General features: G+C 44.7%; 1 protein-coding gene across 5 annotated transcripts in view; it reads right to left on the minus strand.

Moving 5' to 3' along the window:
- The window catches only part of CADPS (calcium dependent secretion activator), a 206,890-nt gene that overhangs the window by 106,639 nt on the left and 79,230 nt on the right, over nt 1–21,021 (minus strand). For all 5 annotated transcript variants that reach the window (XM_066195041.1, XM_066195039.1, XM_066195038.1 and 2 more), the window contains exons 7-9: nt 6,141–6,252; nt 2,098–2,237; nt 40–106 (exon numbers count right to left, since the gene is read on the minus strand). In XM_066195041.1, coding sequence (XP_066051138.1) covers nt 40–106; nt 2,098–2,237; nt 6,141–6,252 — 319 coding nt within the window. The remainder of the gene's footprint in view (nt 1–39; nt 107–2,097; nt 2,238–6,140; nt 6,253–21,021) is intronic.

Here is a 21,021-nt window from a genome sequence, read left to right on the forward strand (position 1 = left end):
AGGTTGTGATTTAAGATCACTTCTAGTTACATCTGTTACCTGGACCAGGACAAAGAATCGTTTCTTCCACCTCTTCCAAACGTTTTTACCAATGGCCCATAAATACCTAGGAGAAAACAACAGGTGAATTCAGTTCACAAGTGTTAATCTATTGTCCTCTTGCATTTCACTATATTTTGTTTACACTTAGAAACTGAAGTTTCAAATACACAAAAGACAGTAATTACTCTCAAGCTCAGCAGCATTCATGAATGGGTTTATTTCTAGCTTGAACAAATTACCTGCAAAGAAAGCAACATAAAAATCTTACAGAGTCTTAATGTTACACAATATTAATTCTCTCTTTCCCTTTGTCTTTCACAACTTGCTCAGAATTTGAAGCCCTTTAGTGCCAGTGAAAAGCTACAACACGGTTGGATGAGTGAATAATGCATTTGCAAGGGAAGAATTAAGGGAGAGAAACCCCAAGTCTGCTTTAGCCTTCATAAAACCATTTTGCTGAGGGGAGCTGCCAAACAGACGGACACTTCCTACATGAAACCCAGTGAGCAGGATCTCAATATCCACTGGACTGACTAAACCAGGACACTTCAATGAGCAGCTCTAAGATGAAATCCGAGAAATTGCTTGGCTACAGATAATTCAAGCAAACTGAATAATTTCTGAGGAGCAGTAAATTTACTGTTTTCTACAAAGGGAGAATTAACTTTTAAAATTAATGTCAAAATAAGCATTTAATCTCTGTGATGAATTGGGCACTGTGACACTGTAACACAAACACTGGCAAAACTAGTGGCAGCACCAGGCTAATAATAAACATAAGGATATTATTCAGCATTAATATGTTTTATGTATCGTAATTACTTTAGTTCTGGTTCAATAAATAGAAAAAAAAGACTTCGTTTTTGGTTGTGCATGGGGTTCCTTATGCCAGAAGAGATCTAGCATACTCTTGGTGAATGTTTAAAACACAAAACTCCAAGTCATGCTGATGTGGGCTTTGAGTCCTTGGCTAGTCCAAGAAGAGGGTAGCAAGCGTCCTTTTGGCTATTGCTGCTAACATCAGCAGAAAGATAATCTCAGTCCTGGTAACAAGAGTTATAAACCTCAGAGTTTTAAGCAGTATCATGTAAATCAAATACCAGTTGAAGAAAGCTAGAGAACAGCCCTACTATCAGCTGAAGTCAAGGAAATAAACAGGACAGGGGATCTGTCCTGTCTGGTTTTGGTGCCTGTGATCGAGGCGAAAAAATTAAACTTCACACAAGACTACTGGCTCTGATCTCATCAGCAGAGAAGACAGGAGGAGGAGGAATTAGAAAAGATGAGTGATCTAAATCACTTAATAATGGATGGAATTTAACAAAACACTATGAAAATAAAAGTGAAACAAAGTTACTTTTATAGCACCAAAAACAAACTGGAGTGTTATTTCTAACACTGAGTCTTCTGGACAATTTCCATTTTTTGTCACATCCTCAGCTCTGAAGAGCAATCTGAGCCCTGCCAGTGGCCTTGGCTAGATCTTCCCAAGGATGATTTAATTTGTAACTATATGAAGGCAGAAGTGGTCTACTGCCAGATCTTCTGACACTCCCTCCTGGATGGGAAAGGTGCCTCTTTTAACCTTCTCAATTATTAGTCCTGCTCCAGATAACTGCTATTTAATTGTGGTGTGTATCTCAGTATAAATAGTGCTGGTCACAATGGGGTTTATTTCAAGTGGAAAGTGCACTGTGATTTTGGTTTTGAGAAATCAATACAGGGAGACACAGAATGACTTTAAAAAATTATATTATTCTCAGTAAGAGAGTTGAGCAGTTCACCTATTATTTCTCACAGGAAAAAACATAATTTCCTGTGAGGAAAACTGTTCAAAATTTAAACTGTTTCGTTCATGTGCATTAAAAAAAGACTATGCTAAGAATATGGAAAGTGCACTATAAATGCCTGAACTAATGCCATTTTTATATTTATCTTTCTGCTTCACCTCCTGTGAACTTGAGAAAAAGAGTTTCTCTTTGAGAATCTTAAAAAAGCGAGATTTCCTAATGCACATTCAAAACAAAATGACTTTAGATTGAGACAAGTGTTTACCCAGAGTGCTTCATGTTTTGAGGCTTATCCATTCGCACAGCAAGCTTGATCTTCAGGTCTTGATCAGGGCAGTTTTTGGAAACAGTCATTTTGTGCCACTCGGACTGCTTTGGGCTATTAGGAGTAGGGTGGAGAACAACCTGTAAGAATTAAAACCAACAATGTTAAAGGGAAAAATTATTCAGAAAATGGGGTTTAATGTGGAACAGAAATATATCAGATGACCTAGTTTTGTCCTAGAAGTCAGTCTGGATATGTCTACTCACATCAGTGAGGATGGCTTTTTATTGCTTTTTTAAAAGTACAGCTTATTATTTTGAGATTAGGTCATATATTCCTTGGCTCCTCAATCAGCTCAGGGGGCTGTGCAGACAGAACTGCATGATCAGTTCCAATCATTTCAGGATGGTACATCTGACTGAGCTTCGACAGCAGATAAAATCTGCATCCCATGTCATGACATGAGTGGCTGCAGGACTCTGCTTCCATTTCATGCAGCAGGAAATGCTAGGAGGGTCTCCAGCTGGAGCACATCCATGCAACACCAGTGACTGCAGATGAACACCAATGCAAGCACTTGGCTCAAAGAAACTGAAAGCTCCAAGAGGTGAATAGTCTTTCCTGATCATAGCTGTGCTTTCCCCACTCATCCATTACCACTACAAAACAGAGCAGCTCCCTGGAGAGTTAGAAGGTACAGAGTATTCCCCTAGGACTACACCACATCCACCATCTTCTCCTGGTATTTTCATGTTTCCCCTGAGGTGGCCTAACCCCCTTCCTCCTACACCTGTTCCCCTTCTGATGCTTTTACTCTCAGAGGTGACTTTGCCTGCTACAAATTAATTGAAGTTTCTACTGTGCTGTAGTGAGATGAATCTTCTATAAATCTGTTAACCTTGATGCAAGCAAATTGTTTCACAATTCTCACAAATGGCAGCATTCACCCTCACTAACAGGATGTGCTGCCATCACTCACTTCTTGCTCATGCCTAGTCTGTGATCCTGCCAAACTCCAGCCCAGACTATGATCTTGTATTCCTCTGCTCTTCAGCTTTGCTGCTGAGTCAACAATCTAGGGGTTGTTTTCCACCAAAATATCATTGATGCTATTACCCTCTGATGAATTACTCTAAAATGTATTTTCTTGCCTCCTCTAAAGCCTGAGGTAAACATCAGTAGATTCTCAACTTTACCCTTATCCATTAATGTTATTTATCACTTCTTTTATTGAATTGCTCTGTCAGGATTCTGAAGCTGATATTAGTCACACAGATAACTGAGCAACACCAGTCTGTACTGCATCACTCTTGGAAGAAAACACATTTAAGCAAATCCTGAAGATGAGAAATGAGCTCTCCACATTAGGTGGGGGGTGTTTGAAGCATGATGGACCCAAGCTCCGAGCAGCATCCAAGGAACCCCAGTGCCAGGCAGGTCATGGAAGAACATACACCTGTGCTAAGCTGCATCTCTTAGTGAGGCAGCAGCCACTCAGTGTGTTTGGGACGCTCTCTACTTTGATCTCTAACTCTTTTTTCAACAAAATACACAAACTTTTCTTAGTGGTGTTACAATTCACAGCTCTTCCCCTCCTTGCCCTCAGTAGATGAAGTATTGGCATGGCTGAAATCCATGGGAACCCTGCCACCGGCTTCAATAGGGTCAGGATGTATTCCCATGCCTTCAGCTGCCCATTCAGCAGTGTAGGGCTTGGGAGCATTTTCCAGTTCTCCCTTGGATAAAAGTGGCGAGCTGAGGAGTGGCGGCCGGTTGCCAACTTACCACTGGCAATAGAAAGTGGGCTTTGTACCCGCCTGGCAGAGCACAAAGCCACTGCTCAAAGGGCGGCTGAGCAGGGGTGTTTTGTGTATAAAACCTGCTTTCCTCCTCTCTCCATGCAGGCAGGTTCCTGCCCACTCCAACAGCTAAACCAGGGGCTTAACACACTCCCGGTTCCATTATTACTTTAAAAAAGAAATCTTGATGCAGCCTGAGCAGACACGCGTCATCTTTCGGCCGCTCCGGGCACACTGAGCATCCCTTTGAAGTTTGGCCGACTGAAAGCACTGGTGGCCACGGGCCAGGGGGAATCACTGCCAGCTCCCCACACTTGCCACTGCTGGCCTGTGTCCTTCAGCCTGCAGAAACTCAGGGCTGAGGGATGGTTTCCCGCTGGAGCGGGAACTAAAGCACATTGGTAGGGCTGGCTCACCAGCCTTTCAGGGCAAGAGGGGTTGCTTTGGGTGCTGACATCTTTCTCAGAACAACATGCACAGCTAATTGCTTCCCAAGACCAGCAAAGTCAGCACTGCTCATGGCTGCCAGTGGAAACAAGACTTACAAAGCAAGAGGGGCTGCACTGAGTGTAACCACTCAGGAAAATCCCTGAATGGCAGCACGGCTGGCTGGGTGAAAAGCTCTGCTCAGCATGCCACAGCGGATAAAGGCAGGGTGCCAGGCTGTTTGAAGTAGGAGGTTTTGAAAATAATCCTGGAAATATTATGATGCTGTGCAGCAAAACAATTGTAGGTCTTCAGCTGTAGCACTGCAGCCTAGAGGGGTCATCCGTTTTGTCAAAAAAAGAGGACAGAGAGAAAAGAAGGATCAAGGTGTGCATGAAGAAAGTCTGAAGGGGCTGTAACTCTTTGAAGAAAAGATTGAGAGGAGGAAAGAAGGGGTAGCTTTGCTTTTCTCTCTCTCAAATGCAAGAACAAAGGCTACTTCATGAACATGAAAACACAAATAATTAAAATGAACATGAATTACGGGAGACAAAATTGCACGCAGCATTCTCCGCCATAAAGCTATAAATTTAAATCAGCTCACTAGGACCTGGAAGAATGTTTGGCGCTTTTATAAACAGGATTATCACAAAACCCTGTTAATTAGAAAAAATCTTGAATGGACACAGACCCTTCCTTGTCAAGGCAAAAACAGCCACAGAGTTAGCAAGTAACATCCCAACAGGTTAGACCATAACTGGAAATTCCATTCTTGGGCTTGCAATAGGATCAGTGGCTTTCCTGACCACGGATTTCTTAGCCACAGCCATACAGACAGGATGGGGAGCAAGGAGTGCTGCAGGGCCGGGCAGAGCCCAGGCTGCCCCTGGAGATCACCTGGGTCATTCTGAGGTGCCTCCATGACAGGAGGTGCCAAATCGTCTTGCCCAAAACTGATTTTCATGGAGTCATCATCATACTGATCTCAGCCTGAGAAGCTGAGGAAGGCACAGCAAGGAGTTTGCTGTCACTTCTGTCTGGGGCCAACCCAAATTCAACAGCTCCACAAAATCCATGGAGACAAGTGACAAGTCCCAAACCCATAGGAAAGTGCCATCCACAGATATTATGGAGCTGTGGGTTGCAGTGATCAAGGACCTCTAGTGCCAGGGCACTGGTTTAGGGACCACAGACGAGGGGCAGAGATGGGGTGGGAAGATTTGCTCTGTGGCCAATACGCCGGAAATCTGAGCTCTTTGCTATTAACACCATTGATGGGAGCAATGAACCCTCATGTTTCACTCCCCAGTCCAGCCCCACTAAAGCCACCAGTTCAGCCATCATCCATCCCCAGGGGAGCCAGGGCTCCAAGTTTTTGCAGGGAGTACGGCAGTCAGTGTTTTCAGAAGCTGAAACCGTGCACTGGCTGCTCAGCAGATATGGGAGAAACTTAACAGTCCCTTGCCAAAGGTAAATCCCCTCTTTTTGCTTCAGCATAATCCCCTTTTCTGCCTCAGGAATGTCCATTTCCGCAAGCAACTTTTAAGGCTTTCCGGACTGCCAATATTGCACACAAGATCCTCTGCCTTTGCTCAGAGCAGGCACAGCCAGCTGAAATGCTGCCATTAAAAACTCACAACAAAGACAGCATGCGAGATGCACTCCTTTCCAGCAGTGCAGAGCTTGCTTTCTTTCCCCCTCCTGAAGCTTGGCAAAAAAGCAGAGCATGTTGTGCTCCAAAGATATTTCTGTACAGGAGAGATTTCTCTAGAAAAGCAGGGCCAGAAGGAAACATTATTAAACTCAAAATCTCCTTACCCTCCCAAGTTCTTTGTCCTCCAGAGCCAGCACTCCTGTGCTCTCCGTGAACAGCTTCACCTTCACTGCAGGAAGTGCATGGGTTGTCGTGAAGTCTCCTTGGGTGCCCCAGCTGTGAAAAGAAGGACAGAGGGGTGTTCAGCTCAGCTGGCAGGTCAGCAGCAACACTGCTCAGGCATGAAATAGTTAACCCAAAATGTGTCTGATACAAGCCAATGTGGTTGGGTAGTGTGAGTGACAAGGGCATTAATTATCTTCTTTGGGAAATGCGGGACAGATGTTTGGAAAACCCATGATGGTTCTTGGGGGAAAAAAAGAGAGCATCTGGGAGCAGCATGAAACCAAGTTTAAGAGAATTTTCTTATTTAGAAAGAACAATGTCTCCTGCAGTGCCAGCCTGTGTAGTCACAAGAGAAGTAGAGGATTGAAGACATCTGCACTCAGGATTTCTGTAATCACTCATGCCTGTGCTCTTCTCTCGGCTAATTTACCTCTCCTTTCCAGGCTGAGAGTGAGGTTTGCTTTTTTCGAAGAAACTGCAACTTAACCTGGATTGCTTTCCAAGTCTCAGCCCAACCCAAGTTTAAGTTCAAGCCATTATGTCTGGAGTAATCCTAGTTTGCTAGGACTACAGAGCAGGACACCAGCTCCTTGTGGGTGGGACTGCAGTGCCCAGGAAGATGCCACCTCTGCAACTACACCACAATCCACTGTCTACTATTTGTACTCTGTGAGTCATTCCCTGGCTTGGAAAGAGCTGCTATGGAGGCTGAATTATCCACAGCCTCTAGACATGCATATCTCTAGAGGCCACCTACAAGTTTCTGCAATCACAAGTAGCCCAAATGCACAGAAAACACGAACTCGTTCCATGTGGGACCCTGCCAAGAGCGTGCCATGAGGAACGCCTCTGAGTGACGTGGTGGAACACACACTGCAACCCAGAATGCTGCAAATCAGATGAGAGATTATGCCATAACTCACTAACCACTTCAATTCACCCTCACTCTGTTAATGACACTTTCTCACTTTAGGTCATCCTCAAACTAGATCCTCTGCTGAAGAAAGGTAGTTCCCGTGAAAAGGCTCAGAAGACATGGTCCAGTGACTAGGTGCTCCTCAAAGATGAACCCCAAGCACTAGGTTTAGCATTTGGAAAATTATCAATAAAAATAATTCACTTCTCCTTGTGCTCTAGGAGTATAGGCTTATCCTTCATTCCCCACCGAGCAAATGTTATCCAACTGAGCTCAGCAGATGAGTGTGTTCAGCACAGAGCTGATTAACAAACTCGGGTACTTCACCAGCTTTGCTCTGAAGCTTCCTTTCCTGGTGTCACTGTTTCACATATTTTGTTTTTTCCGATGATGCATCGAACTGCCAACAGTGCCAGAGAGCAGAACTTTGGCTTAAATTACCTACAGCACTATAGGTCCAGTCAGGTCCTTTGTCATATCATATCTTTTTCCATGTGTGAGCCATCAGCTACCTAATAAATGTTTTAAGGGTAAGAAGCAGGAAACAATTTTCTAATCACAGTTTCAGGTCACAGGTTATGTTTTCTCTCAAAAACTGCACTGTCACCAGGAGGGAAAGTTAGAAGATTTGCTTACTTTGGGTAAGAGGCAAAAGTAAGAAAATATCCAACCTTACACTGTGTATTTTGACAGCATCTGCTTTATAGAACTCATATCTCTGTTTACTATTAAAAAGCTCTTATTTGCTGAAGCATTCCCAGACCATATGTTATCAACAAATGTTACTAACCAAATACAAACAGTAATTTTCATTAGGTTTCCTTCATGGGAACAACATTAACCACAAAGAGAATAAATGTTTCAAATGACAGCAAACATACATAGCAAACCCCTGACAACACTGGTGCTTACATATTCATACCCCCAAAAGCCCTGAAAAGATCTGTGCCAACAAATGGAGACCATCAAAAGTTGAGTTTTGTGCTGGTTGGAGCCTGTGGTGATGTCATTAGTTGCCATAGTGATGCTCAGCATAAGGCCATAATTCATGCCACTGAAACATCGTTTATATTCAATCTCAGTACCCAGTTTATCTGGGCTGTGTATTAAATTATTGTTCAGAAAACTAGCACTGGACAGTAGCTACGTGTTAGGATCTTCTGAGGGACTAACAGTGCAATGGTTTCATTTCCATATTAAATCATTAAGCAGGTTATCACTGAAGGAGTTCATTTGTTGGGAAAGTGTACTGGGTGCATTTGGTGCACCCACTGTGGACAAATGTCATGAAGCAGTGATGCTATTTTGTCCCCCCATCACAGAACTCATGCTGACATTTCAAAGGCATAAAGCATCTGCAAATGCAGACAAACAACTGTCATTCTGGCCAAAAGGATACACATGGATACATATGGATGTACAAACACCACAAAAAAGGTGCACAAGCAGAACAATCCTGACAGTACTTCCTCAATCAGAGCCACATTAACTATCTGAATCCTGCCTGAACCCCTCACTTCAGCATGTCTTCTTGGCCAGTGCATCCCAAGGTGTGAAACTGATAAAGAAATGCTGCTGCTGTGCATAATTTACTAAAATCATTGCCCTATTTATGGCATCTGTGCTGTTCCAGCGCTATCACCAGTATCTACTTTTGTCTCCAGGGTTTCTATTTAGGCATCAAACTTAGGAGAAGCATCTAAACTCTTCTCGTTGCAAAGTGCCAGAGGTTGAGATATGCCCCAGGTGCTAACTTGACAGATGTTGGCCCTTGTTTTACCTTTTACAAGCATAATAAGGAGACCATCACTGTAGACCTTGTGACTACAGATTCACCTAGAGGTGCATCACAGTTACTGACCAAACAGCCTAAAGTGCTACGATTATCCTGAATGAAACATAAAATGACACATATCCAGAGGGTGTGAGTGGCCAACAAGTAACAAAGGTCAGCTCTTGTCCCCCATTACCTCCACAGCCTCATGGAGCACTTGGAGGATGGACTCACCTGTCTGATTTCAGCAGCATTTGGGAGCTGTGACAGACACTGCCCTTACTCACACGAGGGGCAGCGAAGCCATTGCCAATGCATGTGCCAGGCTGATCAGACCTAGCTGCTCTCAGCTGTCTCACACTGCTGATCTGAAAAACCTTCAGGTTGATGCTATTCAGCCCTTCCCAATTTATGGCCAAAACCTGTAAGACCACTCTCCTCCTGTTGATGCTGTACCAAGCTCTTACCCTTTCCTGCCATAAGGTCACTGCAGAAACAACTGTCTTCATCCTATGGAAGTGCAGTGCTTTACTGATCTTTGGCTGTAGGGCTGAGGGCTTCTAAAATGCAGATTTAGCAATTAAAAAGTTAATTGCGACATAGCTAAGAAGACAAAAACATTAAAACACTGTGGCACTGCAATGTTAAAATTCATGACTGAAATACTACTTGGGATACAAATAAGGCTTAAGCAAAATCCTGTAAAGATCCCTGTCCTGACTGCACTCATGGATCAAATGAAACCAGACAGGAGGGTCTCTGACTTCAGCTGCTTTTCTTCACAATATCCCACTTATGTGACCTACAATTTTCTCAGCTGTCCTAGAGAGACACTGTTTTAGTAATTTCTGTTCAACTCTAGTATGTAAGTTCCTCTAAAGAAAACTTTAGCACCCACCAATGGCCTTCCTAATAGTGAACATACACACTTAATACCCAGGAAAATTCATTAAATTCTTTCATTCATATACTGTGCTCTCCAGCAAGTCTGCTCAGCCCCTGCCTAATTTAAAACAGTCACCCTTATTCCATCAATGCTCTTATAACTTGATGTTGCATGAACACTGATGCCTGTGATTTATATAAATAATGAACAAGTGCAAGTGGGTTGTATTGCTGGGCCATGAATCAGCCCTGCTAACCAGGCTAACAGGGGGGCAGCTGCAGATCCATGTGCTTTCCATGGAGGGGACATTTAAACATCATCTACGACTGCTTCTCATGGGCTTCAAAATTATCAGAGGATATCTTTTATTCCTCTCCAGCTTGCATGGAATAAACATAAAAAAATCAGAAAATTAAAGTAAAAATATATACTAAAGGAGGACTATGCTGTCCCCCCCAGTGCGGTCACTCCAGGTGTGTATGGTACTCAATGGACACGGCAGTTTCCTGGGACATTTCTTCTGTGCCAGAGATGCTGCCCTTCTACCTTGCTCCCATAAATTCACCACTTAAGTAAAAAAGTCTTGCAGAATAATATTCCTACATGTCGGCCAGATTTGCAGGAATTTACTGAGCCACATGTTCAGTATAGTTTTCCCAAAGTAACCAACTCAGCAGAAGTTCCTGTCCCCTCCCAAGACAGGAACATGTCCTTGGGAAGATAGGACATGGAAGGCAGCTGCTTCCATCCCTGCAGGGTCACCAAAACCAGCAGCAGCATCACCTACCATCCTGCACAGCCAGCTGGCTGTGTACCCTGAAGGGCACAGAGATCCAGCTGAAAGGTGTCTAATATATGTGACCATGTTTGGGACAACAGTTGGAAGGGCAGCTTAGCCTCCCTTGCTGTCCACTACTGCCAGAGTGGGCTCAGGTGAGGATGCAATGACTGGCCAGCCTGGCTGCCTCCCTCCCTTGTGCAGTGCTGGTGGAGAGGGTTGTGCTTCATGCACTTCTCTTCATTTACAACTCTCATCTCTTCTCTTCTGGCATGTCTCTGTCCCTCCTGGTGTACTTGTAGCTAGATCTCCAAAGTGAGCTGGCTGGTGAAGGGAAATTCATCAAGGGGGCAGCACAGGCAGTAGCCTGACAGACACAGCCTGGGCTTGGTGACTGCTTCACCTTGTGTGGTGTGATGCTTTTAATCCAGCCTTGGTTTCTCAGCTTACTGTGGTGCCCAGCCGTGGCCCCTGCTGGATCTGGATCCTGCACGGAGGATAGAGAGTTCAGATCCTACTTCATCGCTGGAGACCAAAATGCTACATACAGTCTCAATTTAGTTCTCCCAGAAATCCTGTCTAACAAATGATGGTTTTATTACTTCAGCAGACTTCTCCCCTCCCAGAAGAGACCTTTAAATCTTGGGCCATAAATCATGTATGTCCTTGCTTGAGCACTGCGAAAAACAGAGCTGGAGCAGAAGCACACCAGGCACTGAGCTAACCTACCTTCATGCAGCTGATGGAGTAGTGCACCTTTTCCTCTAATGTAATGCTAAGCTGTGTTTCTTTTCTACATATTCCTAGAGACACAAGTGAGGAGGAAAATAAATAGGTTTAAAGTATCTTTAACAGTTAACTATATTTGAAGAAGCACACAGGCAGCTTTTTGCTATATTCTCTAATGCTTTATCTATACCAGCCATTCAAAAACATGAACTAGAGGTGATGACCACAATTACCAGTGATCTATCTGAACTTCCCTTGCCCATACATGGAGGCAATAGTTCATTATAATTGAGCACACACAGACTTACTCAGGTCAACAGTAAAACTACATGCAGGAATGGCATTAATCCCCTCGGGATGAAAAACACCCATTTTTTAAAACTAAAAGAGTGCTTGGGAACTTCTAGGAGCACCATAAACTAGACAAGGGTGAGCCCTTCACAAGCAGAGGTTGGAAGAGCTGCCAGCTCCTTGTAGGGAGCAGTGCAGGTGAGGCACTGAACTGGCAGGGATGTGGCAGAACAGATGTGTCCATGACACATGGCAGAGGCAGGTGCTCACCCCTGCACCAGCTGGGTCACAAAGCCATAATAAATAGAAGCAGGGCATCCCAAAGCCTTTGAGAAAATATGTACTCTTTGCAGCTCTTGTGGGTAATGGCAATGGATAAAAGGTTTTTCATTTGTCTCTTTGGGATTTGAAAAAACCCAAAGGCACAGAAGAATTTTGGCTTTTTTTAGGCACTCCAAGAAAACCCACAGGCTGGGTCACACACCTGGAAACCTGTGGGCTGCACACAATTCTACACACACACAATTCTGTTTCAGCAGGAGAATGCCATAAACAACTGCCAGCTTGGGGATGCTGTGCTGGGGTCAGCTACAAACTAGTTTGTGATATCCTGCAGTAGGATTACAAACCTCAGTTGAAAACTCACAAATTTAGGGGACTGTACTACTGTGTATATGTGGCTCAGTCACCTGCTTTGGGCTCCTGCTGTTTCAATAAGGAGAGATCTAATTCAGTCAGTAGAGTTAGGCCGTAGTTTGCCTCATCCCAATTCACAGGAAGCAAGCAGATGAAATGATGCCTGACATAAAGGGCCCCTGTCTTTCCACTGTTAGAAACGTGTTCTGGAAGTGACTGCTGCAGATTCACAATAAAGTTTTGAAATGAAAATCTTAAAGAACACATATAGATGCACATACATTGCTCATGCAAACACATCCTGGGCTAGGAAATACCACTCAGGTGCTAAGAAAGGCACCTTTCCATTCTGCCTGTAGAAATACACTGAGAATGGTTTGCATCCATAATACATCTTGAAACTCAAGGGCTGCTGAGCCTCCTCTGGGATAACTCCCACAGTAAAGCTTTGAGGTGTTTACTCACCTTCATAACAGGATAACCAAAGACATCAGACACAGATTGACAACGCAGTCTATTTCTGTTTACATTGGTTTCCTCCCCTCCCTTTCAGCTGCCAGAACAGCCTTTCAGTCCCATCCCCTCGGAACAAGCTGAGCTGAAGTGGGAGTGACAGCACAAACAGATATGATTCCTCCTAGACTTTCCCGCACAGACTTTGCAGTGATTTAAAACACGCTCTCACTGATGCAGCTCCCGTGCAGGTGCTGACAAATCAGCATTCCTGCAGCCACTGGCTGGCAGAGGTGGCTGTACCTGCCTTCCCTGGAGCCATGGAACACCGAGCAAGGCCACGTCTCTTACAAGGAGCCCTGATGTCTGCTCTGATGGGATAACCCAAGGATGCTCTGAGTGAATCCATCATTTCCCATGGCACCCTAATTCCTGCCAAGCATATAACACTCCCTCTGCTAAACAGAACACCACTGGTAAATATTTTGCTCACAAAATGGGTGTTTATTTTCCCAAAAACACCACTGCAGAAAGCACTATGGTGTTATTCGAAAGGTGAGCAGAGACAATGCGCTGCTAAAGACTGGGTTCCTTCTACAGCAGCTAAGCAGGTGCTCCAACCTCCAGCATTTCATGGTCTGTCCCTTTTCTGTTTCCACAGCTCTGAGACACAATGTCTGTGTCACACACGCAGGCACCATCTTGCTTAACATCATGCAGACAGCAGTACCAGACCATCTCTCCCTCCAGGAGCTGCAACTCCCACATCCTCAAACTGGCTACGGCAGCACTACACTGCCGGCTGAGAGGGAAATATGTCTTGGAGAGCATCACATCTGTGCCTGAGTGTGCAAGGCACAGAAGGAATAGGGTAAAGCTGACAGAGACTGCAGCAAAGCAAAGCCTGCAAAGGTCTGCTCTTGATCTGCTTGTGGCTCACACACAATCCCCATGGATCCCGTTCCAGTGCCAGCACAGGGCACCGCAGCCAAGAGGAGCTGCTGAGGCCGACAGCACAGCTTTAGGAACCCAAAAAAGGGATGATCTTTGCTCTGCAGAAAATACAGCTTGATTTGTGTTTCCTGCGAATGACTGATACACTGGGGAAGTGCCATGAGGAAGGAAGAAGGGATGGGAGGTGGATTTAAAATCACATAATAGCTATTTACGGCCACGAGATGGCATTCCTGCCGCAGAGATGTCCCTCTGCCATGCCTGCACCCAGCCCAGGACCACACACCCCTCCCAGACTGCTGCACCCCAGGCTGGGCTCTGCAGAAATCCATCAGCTGGTTTGGATGCAAAATTGTGGCAGTGCTATCCACCACAATCTTTTGGGTATTAACAGGGGAAAAAAAAAAAGTTGAATGATTACTTTCCATGATTTAAATGATGACTGCTTTTCAAATGCCCTGTGCTCTTGTATAATACTGTCACAATTAGAGGAGAAAAACTCAGAAGGGGGAAATGGAAATGAAAGCCCAACACTGTCTTACTGAGAGATCTGAACTGCAAGAAAATTGCTTTTACAAGGGCTGCCTACTGTATGTGCTCCACCAGTGTATCTGCTTTGGACACAGCATGCGTTTACAGCTTTAATAATTAAATGCTTGTGTGCATTTACTGTCTGTGGCTGCAACCACTTCTTGAATAGGGTGACTTCAATGCCACACACATGCTAATCAAAGTTTCCTTTGGCCAAAGATGCTCCACTAAACCAGCCACAGAGCTGCTCACTTCACAGAATGACCAAATACAATTAATCACTTCTATCAGATCTTGTCACCCTGGAAGAAAATACAACTGCAGAAGACTGCCATTGGTTAAGGCCTGGTCATGAGTTTGGACTTAATAACTTAATAACCCTGCCAGATTTACATAAACTTAGTATCTCACAAATACAGACCATGGAAAAGGAGACAGAAATCCTCTGCCTGAAAATACAAGTTGCTGGTTTATGCAAACATAGTCCAGACTCTCCTTTATAAAACTTAGTTGAGAGCAGTGAAATATTTTCCTTGTGCAAACAGCAGAAAACAGCACAATGTACCGAGAAAGACCAATCTGATTTTTATTTATGCCTCAACATATGTTGTATTCTTATAGGGGCTTCCTGACTCCCCCTTTTATAGCAGAACACGAGAAGTATCCCTCCAAAATCAGCTGAAAGGAGGAACAAGAAGTGTGAGACCATCTCTTGTTGTGCCACCACTCACATTTTTGCTGTCCTGTATTTTTCTAAGCCGGGATTCAGGACAGGAAGCTCAAATCCAGCCAGACACCAGGGTTTGCCTTGCCCAACTTCTGACCACTAGAAATAGAGTTCACACTATCATCTCCTGGGTCAGTGGGGATGAGTGGACAATTCCAGCAGGTGATGCCCATCCAGCCATCTGCAAGCTCCTCTCTCCATGAGCATGTCATGTCCACATAGTGACAACAGTACGTTGCTCCCTTTAAGTGCTTTTACACTTAGTTCTGTGGTTTGTTGGGAGGCACAGCGCATTCACCAAGCCAGTACACTCTACCTTCATTTCACAGAAAGGACACTCAAAATGTTGAAAAATCATTATCAAGGTTGGTCTTTTCATTTCACCATTCCAGAACTTTGTCCAGACAGGAGCAGGCACAGTACCAATTCTTTAAAGCGTGTCCTCAATCTCCCTACACGCCTTTCCAGCAGTAGCAGCACCCCTCATCAAATAATAATGTGCACTACTTGTACACAGCACTTAAACCAACAACTGGGCCCTTTCACATGTCTCATCCCCTGCCTTTCCCTTGGCAAATGATGTGCTGAACTTACACTAAGGCATGGCTTAATTTTTTTTTTTTTTTTTTAGAACACCAACTATGAGCAACAAACATCATGACTGAATGTGTCCCAGAACTTGCATTTTGCAGTCCTCCTCTTAATTGAGCACTATTTCAGATCACTGAGCCTCAGTCTCATTTCAATGTCCTTTTGGTTTTTCCTATCCCCATCTTAGGGCTGCAAGCATAGGAGTGATGAAGCAGACGGGTGTCGATGAAAATCGCCTCGGGCATCATCACACCTTCTGGAATACTTAAATTTGAATGTATGTGCTATCACAGGAATACATAATTCCCAAGTGCATAGGAACACGCAAGAAATTAGACAGCTGGCGAGAAAAGCAAGACATTCATCTGTGAAAGAGAAGGTGCGTGAGCTCAACCCTTACTAGACACCAGAGAATCCATGTGAAAGCAATGCTATGTGTACTCTAAAAGTCAGGGAAAACACGGTCAGAGCTTGCACTTACTTGATACTGAAAGAAACCAAGTACAAGGGGTAAGTGTAAAGAAATAAACCTTTATTATTCTTCAGCACAGCTTCTAGGGTGGTACAGGAGAGCAGGGACTGAACACGAGACCTTTGGGAACAAGGCTCCACCTGGGACCACCACCCACAGTCCCAGCAGAGTATTCCATGGCTGTCCAGGAGGCTCCTCTGCAGCAGTGGGGCTGTCTGGGTGACACTCAGGGTAAGGGAATCCCTACAGGATCTTGCCTTCATTCTGCAGAAAAACTCAGCTGCTTAATCTAAAGCAGAATTTTTGTCCCACAGTGGCTGAGCTGGATAAGAACAAATCCCGCAGAACAGCTATGAGGGAGCATCAGGAAATGCTCTGAATTCCTAATTAAAAAGGGTAGTAAATCACTTGCACCAAGATCTCCCATAATAGATCACATACTTGCACTCGGGTAATAACTTTTTAGTGCAGTTTTTGCTGTGCTTAATGACTTGTCCACAGCCTCCACTTTCAGAAATAAGAACATCACAGCATAAATCTCAGGAGCATTATGGAAATACTGTCACACAGAAGGGGACTTGAAGAGCAGGTGAAACCAAGCTAACAGCAGAACCCTTCAGGTGCAAAGTCATGCACAGTTACATCAGAAATATGTCTGCTAGGCATGCTAAACAGCTGTAAGGGAAGAAAACTTGTGTCAAGGATTTGGACACCACTTTGTACCCTTCAGCCTTAGACACGGGCTGAAAGCAACTGCCCTGAAGTTCCTGTCCCTGTCATTTCCACCTCCTAGCCCAGGCTCAGGGCATCTGCACCATGCTGACAGAGACCAAAGCTGAAGACCTCTCCTGGAAGACAATTCCCCAACAGATGTCTTAGGGCAGACCTACCATCTGCTCAGAGCCTCACCCCAGGAACAAGGACTGTCCCTCACAAACAATGGTGCCTGATGTTTGCTGTACCCAGTCACCTGCTTTAACACATTCCTAAGGCTCCTAGACATTTCCTGAGGAGAAGGAGCTGCAAACATCTGCACAGCTGTGAAATGAAGTCATGTGACTGGAAAAGCAATCCAATCAGTGTAGGTAATTAAGACAGCTTATATTTAATGCTGAAGCCAATTAGAAGAGCGAGGAGGAGAAAAAAAAAAAAAACTAAGAAAAAGCAGCTATTTCCTAGAATTTCCTTTTGCTTTGTTTTTAGCCAGCATCACGAATTTTGCTTACACAGGGCTTAGCTAACCATGCAAACCTAAATATGAATGTTTACTTAAAACTGTGTAGCCACACAGGACCTGTGCCTGAGCTGTGCCATGTCAGGAAGAGACCTACCAGGCCTGGCAACAACAGCTGTACTGAGGGATGCACACCACGAATTAAACTCTACACCCACTCACATCAACATAAAACCCCTTAGTTTAGCAGAGTCAAATTAGTTATATGAAACACGGAATATTCATTTGGAATTTATGCACCCCTGAAGGACTTTTATCATTTTACCACAGGGGAGTGTTCATGGCATCTCCCAACAAACCGCAGCAACAAAACATTGACTGCAACAGAACACTCCTGTCACAGTCCTCTCTGTGCAAAGCCACCAGGCATCACTTCAAACTCCAGGGCCTGAGGCAGGGGATTCCTGAATGAAAAGACCAGATTTTCCCCTTCTGCAGACAGAGAAAGCATCCCTGCTTGCCAGCCTCCCTTCCCGCAGGGCTTCTCCCTTTGCTGCTCAGTGCCCACCCCCCAGAAGAAGGTGACCAAACAACACTGAAGAAGGACACTGTGCAGGTCCTGCCCCTCTTCATGGTCAGGCAGAGGGCTCTGACGGATGTGGCACAACAAAAACTCTGGCTGAGTGATAAGCTTGGAGGTTTGGTGCAGGGACCTGAACAAGGGCAGCCTGTCACAGCAGAGATAAGCAGCAGAGCTGTCAGAGCACCTTGAAACAAATCACGGAGCAGCATCAGTGCAAGCACAAAGATAAAACCAGACATTCCCACCTCCCAGGGAGGTAGCTAAGGGAAAGGAGATGGGAGAGGTTAAGAAGTTTACCAAAGACATTACTTTATCAAGAGTACATTTCTGGAAAGGGCACAAGGCTCAAGCCCTTGCTCATGACTAACGTAAGACGTGGCATGGAGTCAGATGAGAGCCACTGAATGTCCTTTCTCCAGCACTACCCTACCACACATGCTGAAAAAAACTACATGAAAAAAAATCCCAAGCCATGAAGAGTGGTTTTTCCTCCTTCAGAAAACAACAAGCTCCATCCTCACGTCTCATTCTCTCAGCTACTGCACAACCCTTGCACTAGGACTGAAGAGACTGCTCTGCACAGGGGATATATAACCTCAAAATGAAAACACTTAGAGAGAAGCAGCCCACACCCCTGTCCCCTCCTGGCATGTTAAACACACAGACAGGTTGACAGATTCCTCCCCAAACAGTATTTACTGCTTTTACCCCAAATGGTTCAGTTCAGATCAATGCAGGGACACACAGTTTTCACTACTGTGACAGAGGGGAGAATGAGACTTATCTGGGTGCCAGAATAAGTCCAGAATCTATAGCATTTATTCACAAGGCACACAGGTCCTTGCTGCTGTTTGGGTCTCTTTTCTTTTGTTCTGCTCACATCAGAGGAAAGTGATGTAAGATGCTGACCGTGAGCACTGCCACAAGCACAGGTCACTGTTTAAATATATCCAGCAGCTTCTCTAGAGACTTTAGGACAGAGGGTTGTGGCTGGATCTTTTGTGCTATTCCCAAACTCCTTGACAACCCTGTTCCCAAGCTGCACAAACAGCAGCACTACTAATACTGCTCCTGGAAAGGTATTTTGGAGACATGCAGAGGACAGACCACAGGCCAGTATGCAGGGAAGGGGGGGAGAGGTATAAACCCCACAACCATCTGCAAGAATACAGTTCCAGCACAAAAAGCAGTAAAATCCTTCTCACACTGGGATTTGAGATATCTTTTAGAGGCATCTGCGTGTTAGGGCATAATACACAAAAGCTTTTTCTTACACAACTAAATAAAAGCACTACTAATAAAACACTGCAAGCCTGATCTGAAATGAACCTTGCTATTTCAGGTCTGGCTTTCTCTAGAACTGCGCCATCCCCTGCATCTGCAATAAGGCTGATAATCCTCACACGAAGGGATTGGGCTTAAAATGTCAGGAATCCAATATGAAGCCTGAGAAGAAATAGAAAGCCAGTATTTACTGGCAGTATTTACCCAAAAACCACACTCCTTGCACACAACTCATCTGATTGCTGGGTATGTGCAGCTGCTAACCCTGCTGCTGCCCTGCCTCTCTCAAGATGTGCAAACAGGATTCAAGCTTCAAAGTCACTACAAAAACTGCTGGTTTTGCACCAGAAAGATGAAAGAAGAATCTTGCACAGATCTAGAGCAGTGCTTTTGGAAATCCTTCCCTGGCTGGTGAACCGCCTTATGCTATTAGAGATGTGGAAGCTAGGCTGGAACCCCTGGCATGTCATTGAGCTGAAGAGCAGACCCCATCCCCAGTGTGCTGTGATTTGGGTGCTCTAGCTGAGGGCTGGCATTTCAAGGACACATGAGAAAATACTGAACAACTCCATGAGTTAGGTGAAAAGATGTCCTACAAGGCTGAGTGGCCCCTAACACTCTCCACCCCAGGACACAGGGCTGTCATAGAAAAGTGAAGTCTTCCAGTGAACCTTACTATTCAAATGTAATTTTTGTCCCCTGATGCTCATGAGAAATTTAGCCTTTTGTAGCCTGTAGACCCTCCAGACAATGGCAAAGCTGAATTTCAAACAGTTTCAAGGCTGGCAGTTTAAAAATCCTTCCCGTTTCCAGAACAATATTCGCTGCATATTCTGAGCACGGGTGCTTAATCCACATTATTTGAGCCTCTGAGTGATAAAACTTCTGGGATGTACAGAGGTAACTTGCTTCAGTGTTTAAGTTTCATAGTGCTGAGGCTCAAAATCCCCAAGTGCTCTTCACCCTGAGGCCAGGCAGCATCCCTTGCCAAAGCACACAAATCCTGGGATGCTGGGCAGTGAGCAGTCCCTCATGCCTTCACTGAACTGCTTCCCTTCTTTAGGAGTGGTTTACTTATTACAAAAAGTAGAGAGGCAAACATGGTGTGAATGACGTCAGTGAGACCGATGTCAGCATCGAAACTAATGCCTCAGAAGGCTGGTTTGCCTAGCCACAAATCCTTTGTTTCTAAGGCAGCACTGCTCAAAAATGCACCAAAACCTTCTCTGAGCTGCTTCTCTCACTGCCCTCATCACCAGAGTACCTGAGGGGCTTCAAGTCTTGTATTAAGCAAGATGACAAACATGTCACATCTGATTCCTTCTCTCTTTCCTTCTCAAGAGGAGAACTTAGGTACAGTGAATTGCTTTCACAGAGCTTTGGTTTCCTGTATCTCTGCAGCTGTGCCTGGGAGGGGAAGCAAGGTGAAAGAAACACCTCAAATGCAGAGAGGAAAGAAGGACAAGTTTTTTGTGACGGCCTCTGGTTTCTGTGAAGGTTATTCTAGAGCCTCAGCTTGGCTGGTCTTTGGTTCTGGAAGGAACAGGTCATAGGACCCTCGAGAAATACAACTGCCAAACCTACTCCCCTCCTAAGTCATTTCCATAGATATTAACCCAAGTGCTGGAGCAATCCAGAAGACTTAAAGCCTGGCTCACACCTCTACAGGAAGCCAGTGCAGAGAGAGGATGAGTGTGATGGACTTGCATAACTTTTATCACACCGCAGCACTCAGTGCTGGCTGCATCTTCTTGAGGGCTGATGGCTTCATGCCCAGACACTGTACATTTAATCATAATAAAAAGATCCACTCAATTAAAGAGTTCACTCCTGCAGGTCTTATTTTCAAAGCAATTCTCATAGAAATGGTCCTACATCTTGCAGTAAGATAGACCCTTCCTATGGAAGGGAAGACCCTGTGTGCAAAAGTGGGATGAACAGACCAATCTAAACAAGTACACGTAACCTAGGAGAAGTGTGCTTTTTCAGCATGAATACTAGCAATTTCCCCTAAATAGAGCCCAACTTTCTCCACTGAAGC

The sequence above is a fragment of the Chamaea fasciata genome, unplaced genomic scaffold, assembly GCF_029207755.1.
Source record: "Chamaea fasciata isolate MVZ Bird 193981 ecotype frontalis unplaced genomic scaffold, bChaFas1.0.hap1 SCAF_13, whole genome shotgun sequence".
NCBI lineage: Eukaryota > Metazoa > Chordata > Aves > Passeriformes > Sylviidae > Chamaea > Chamaea fasciata.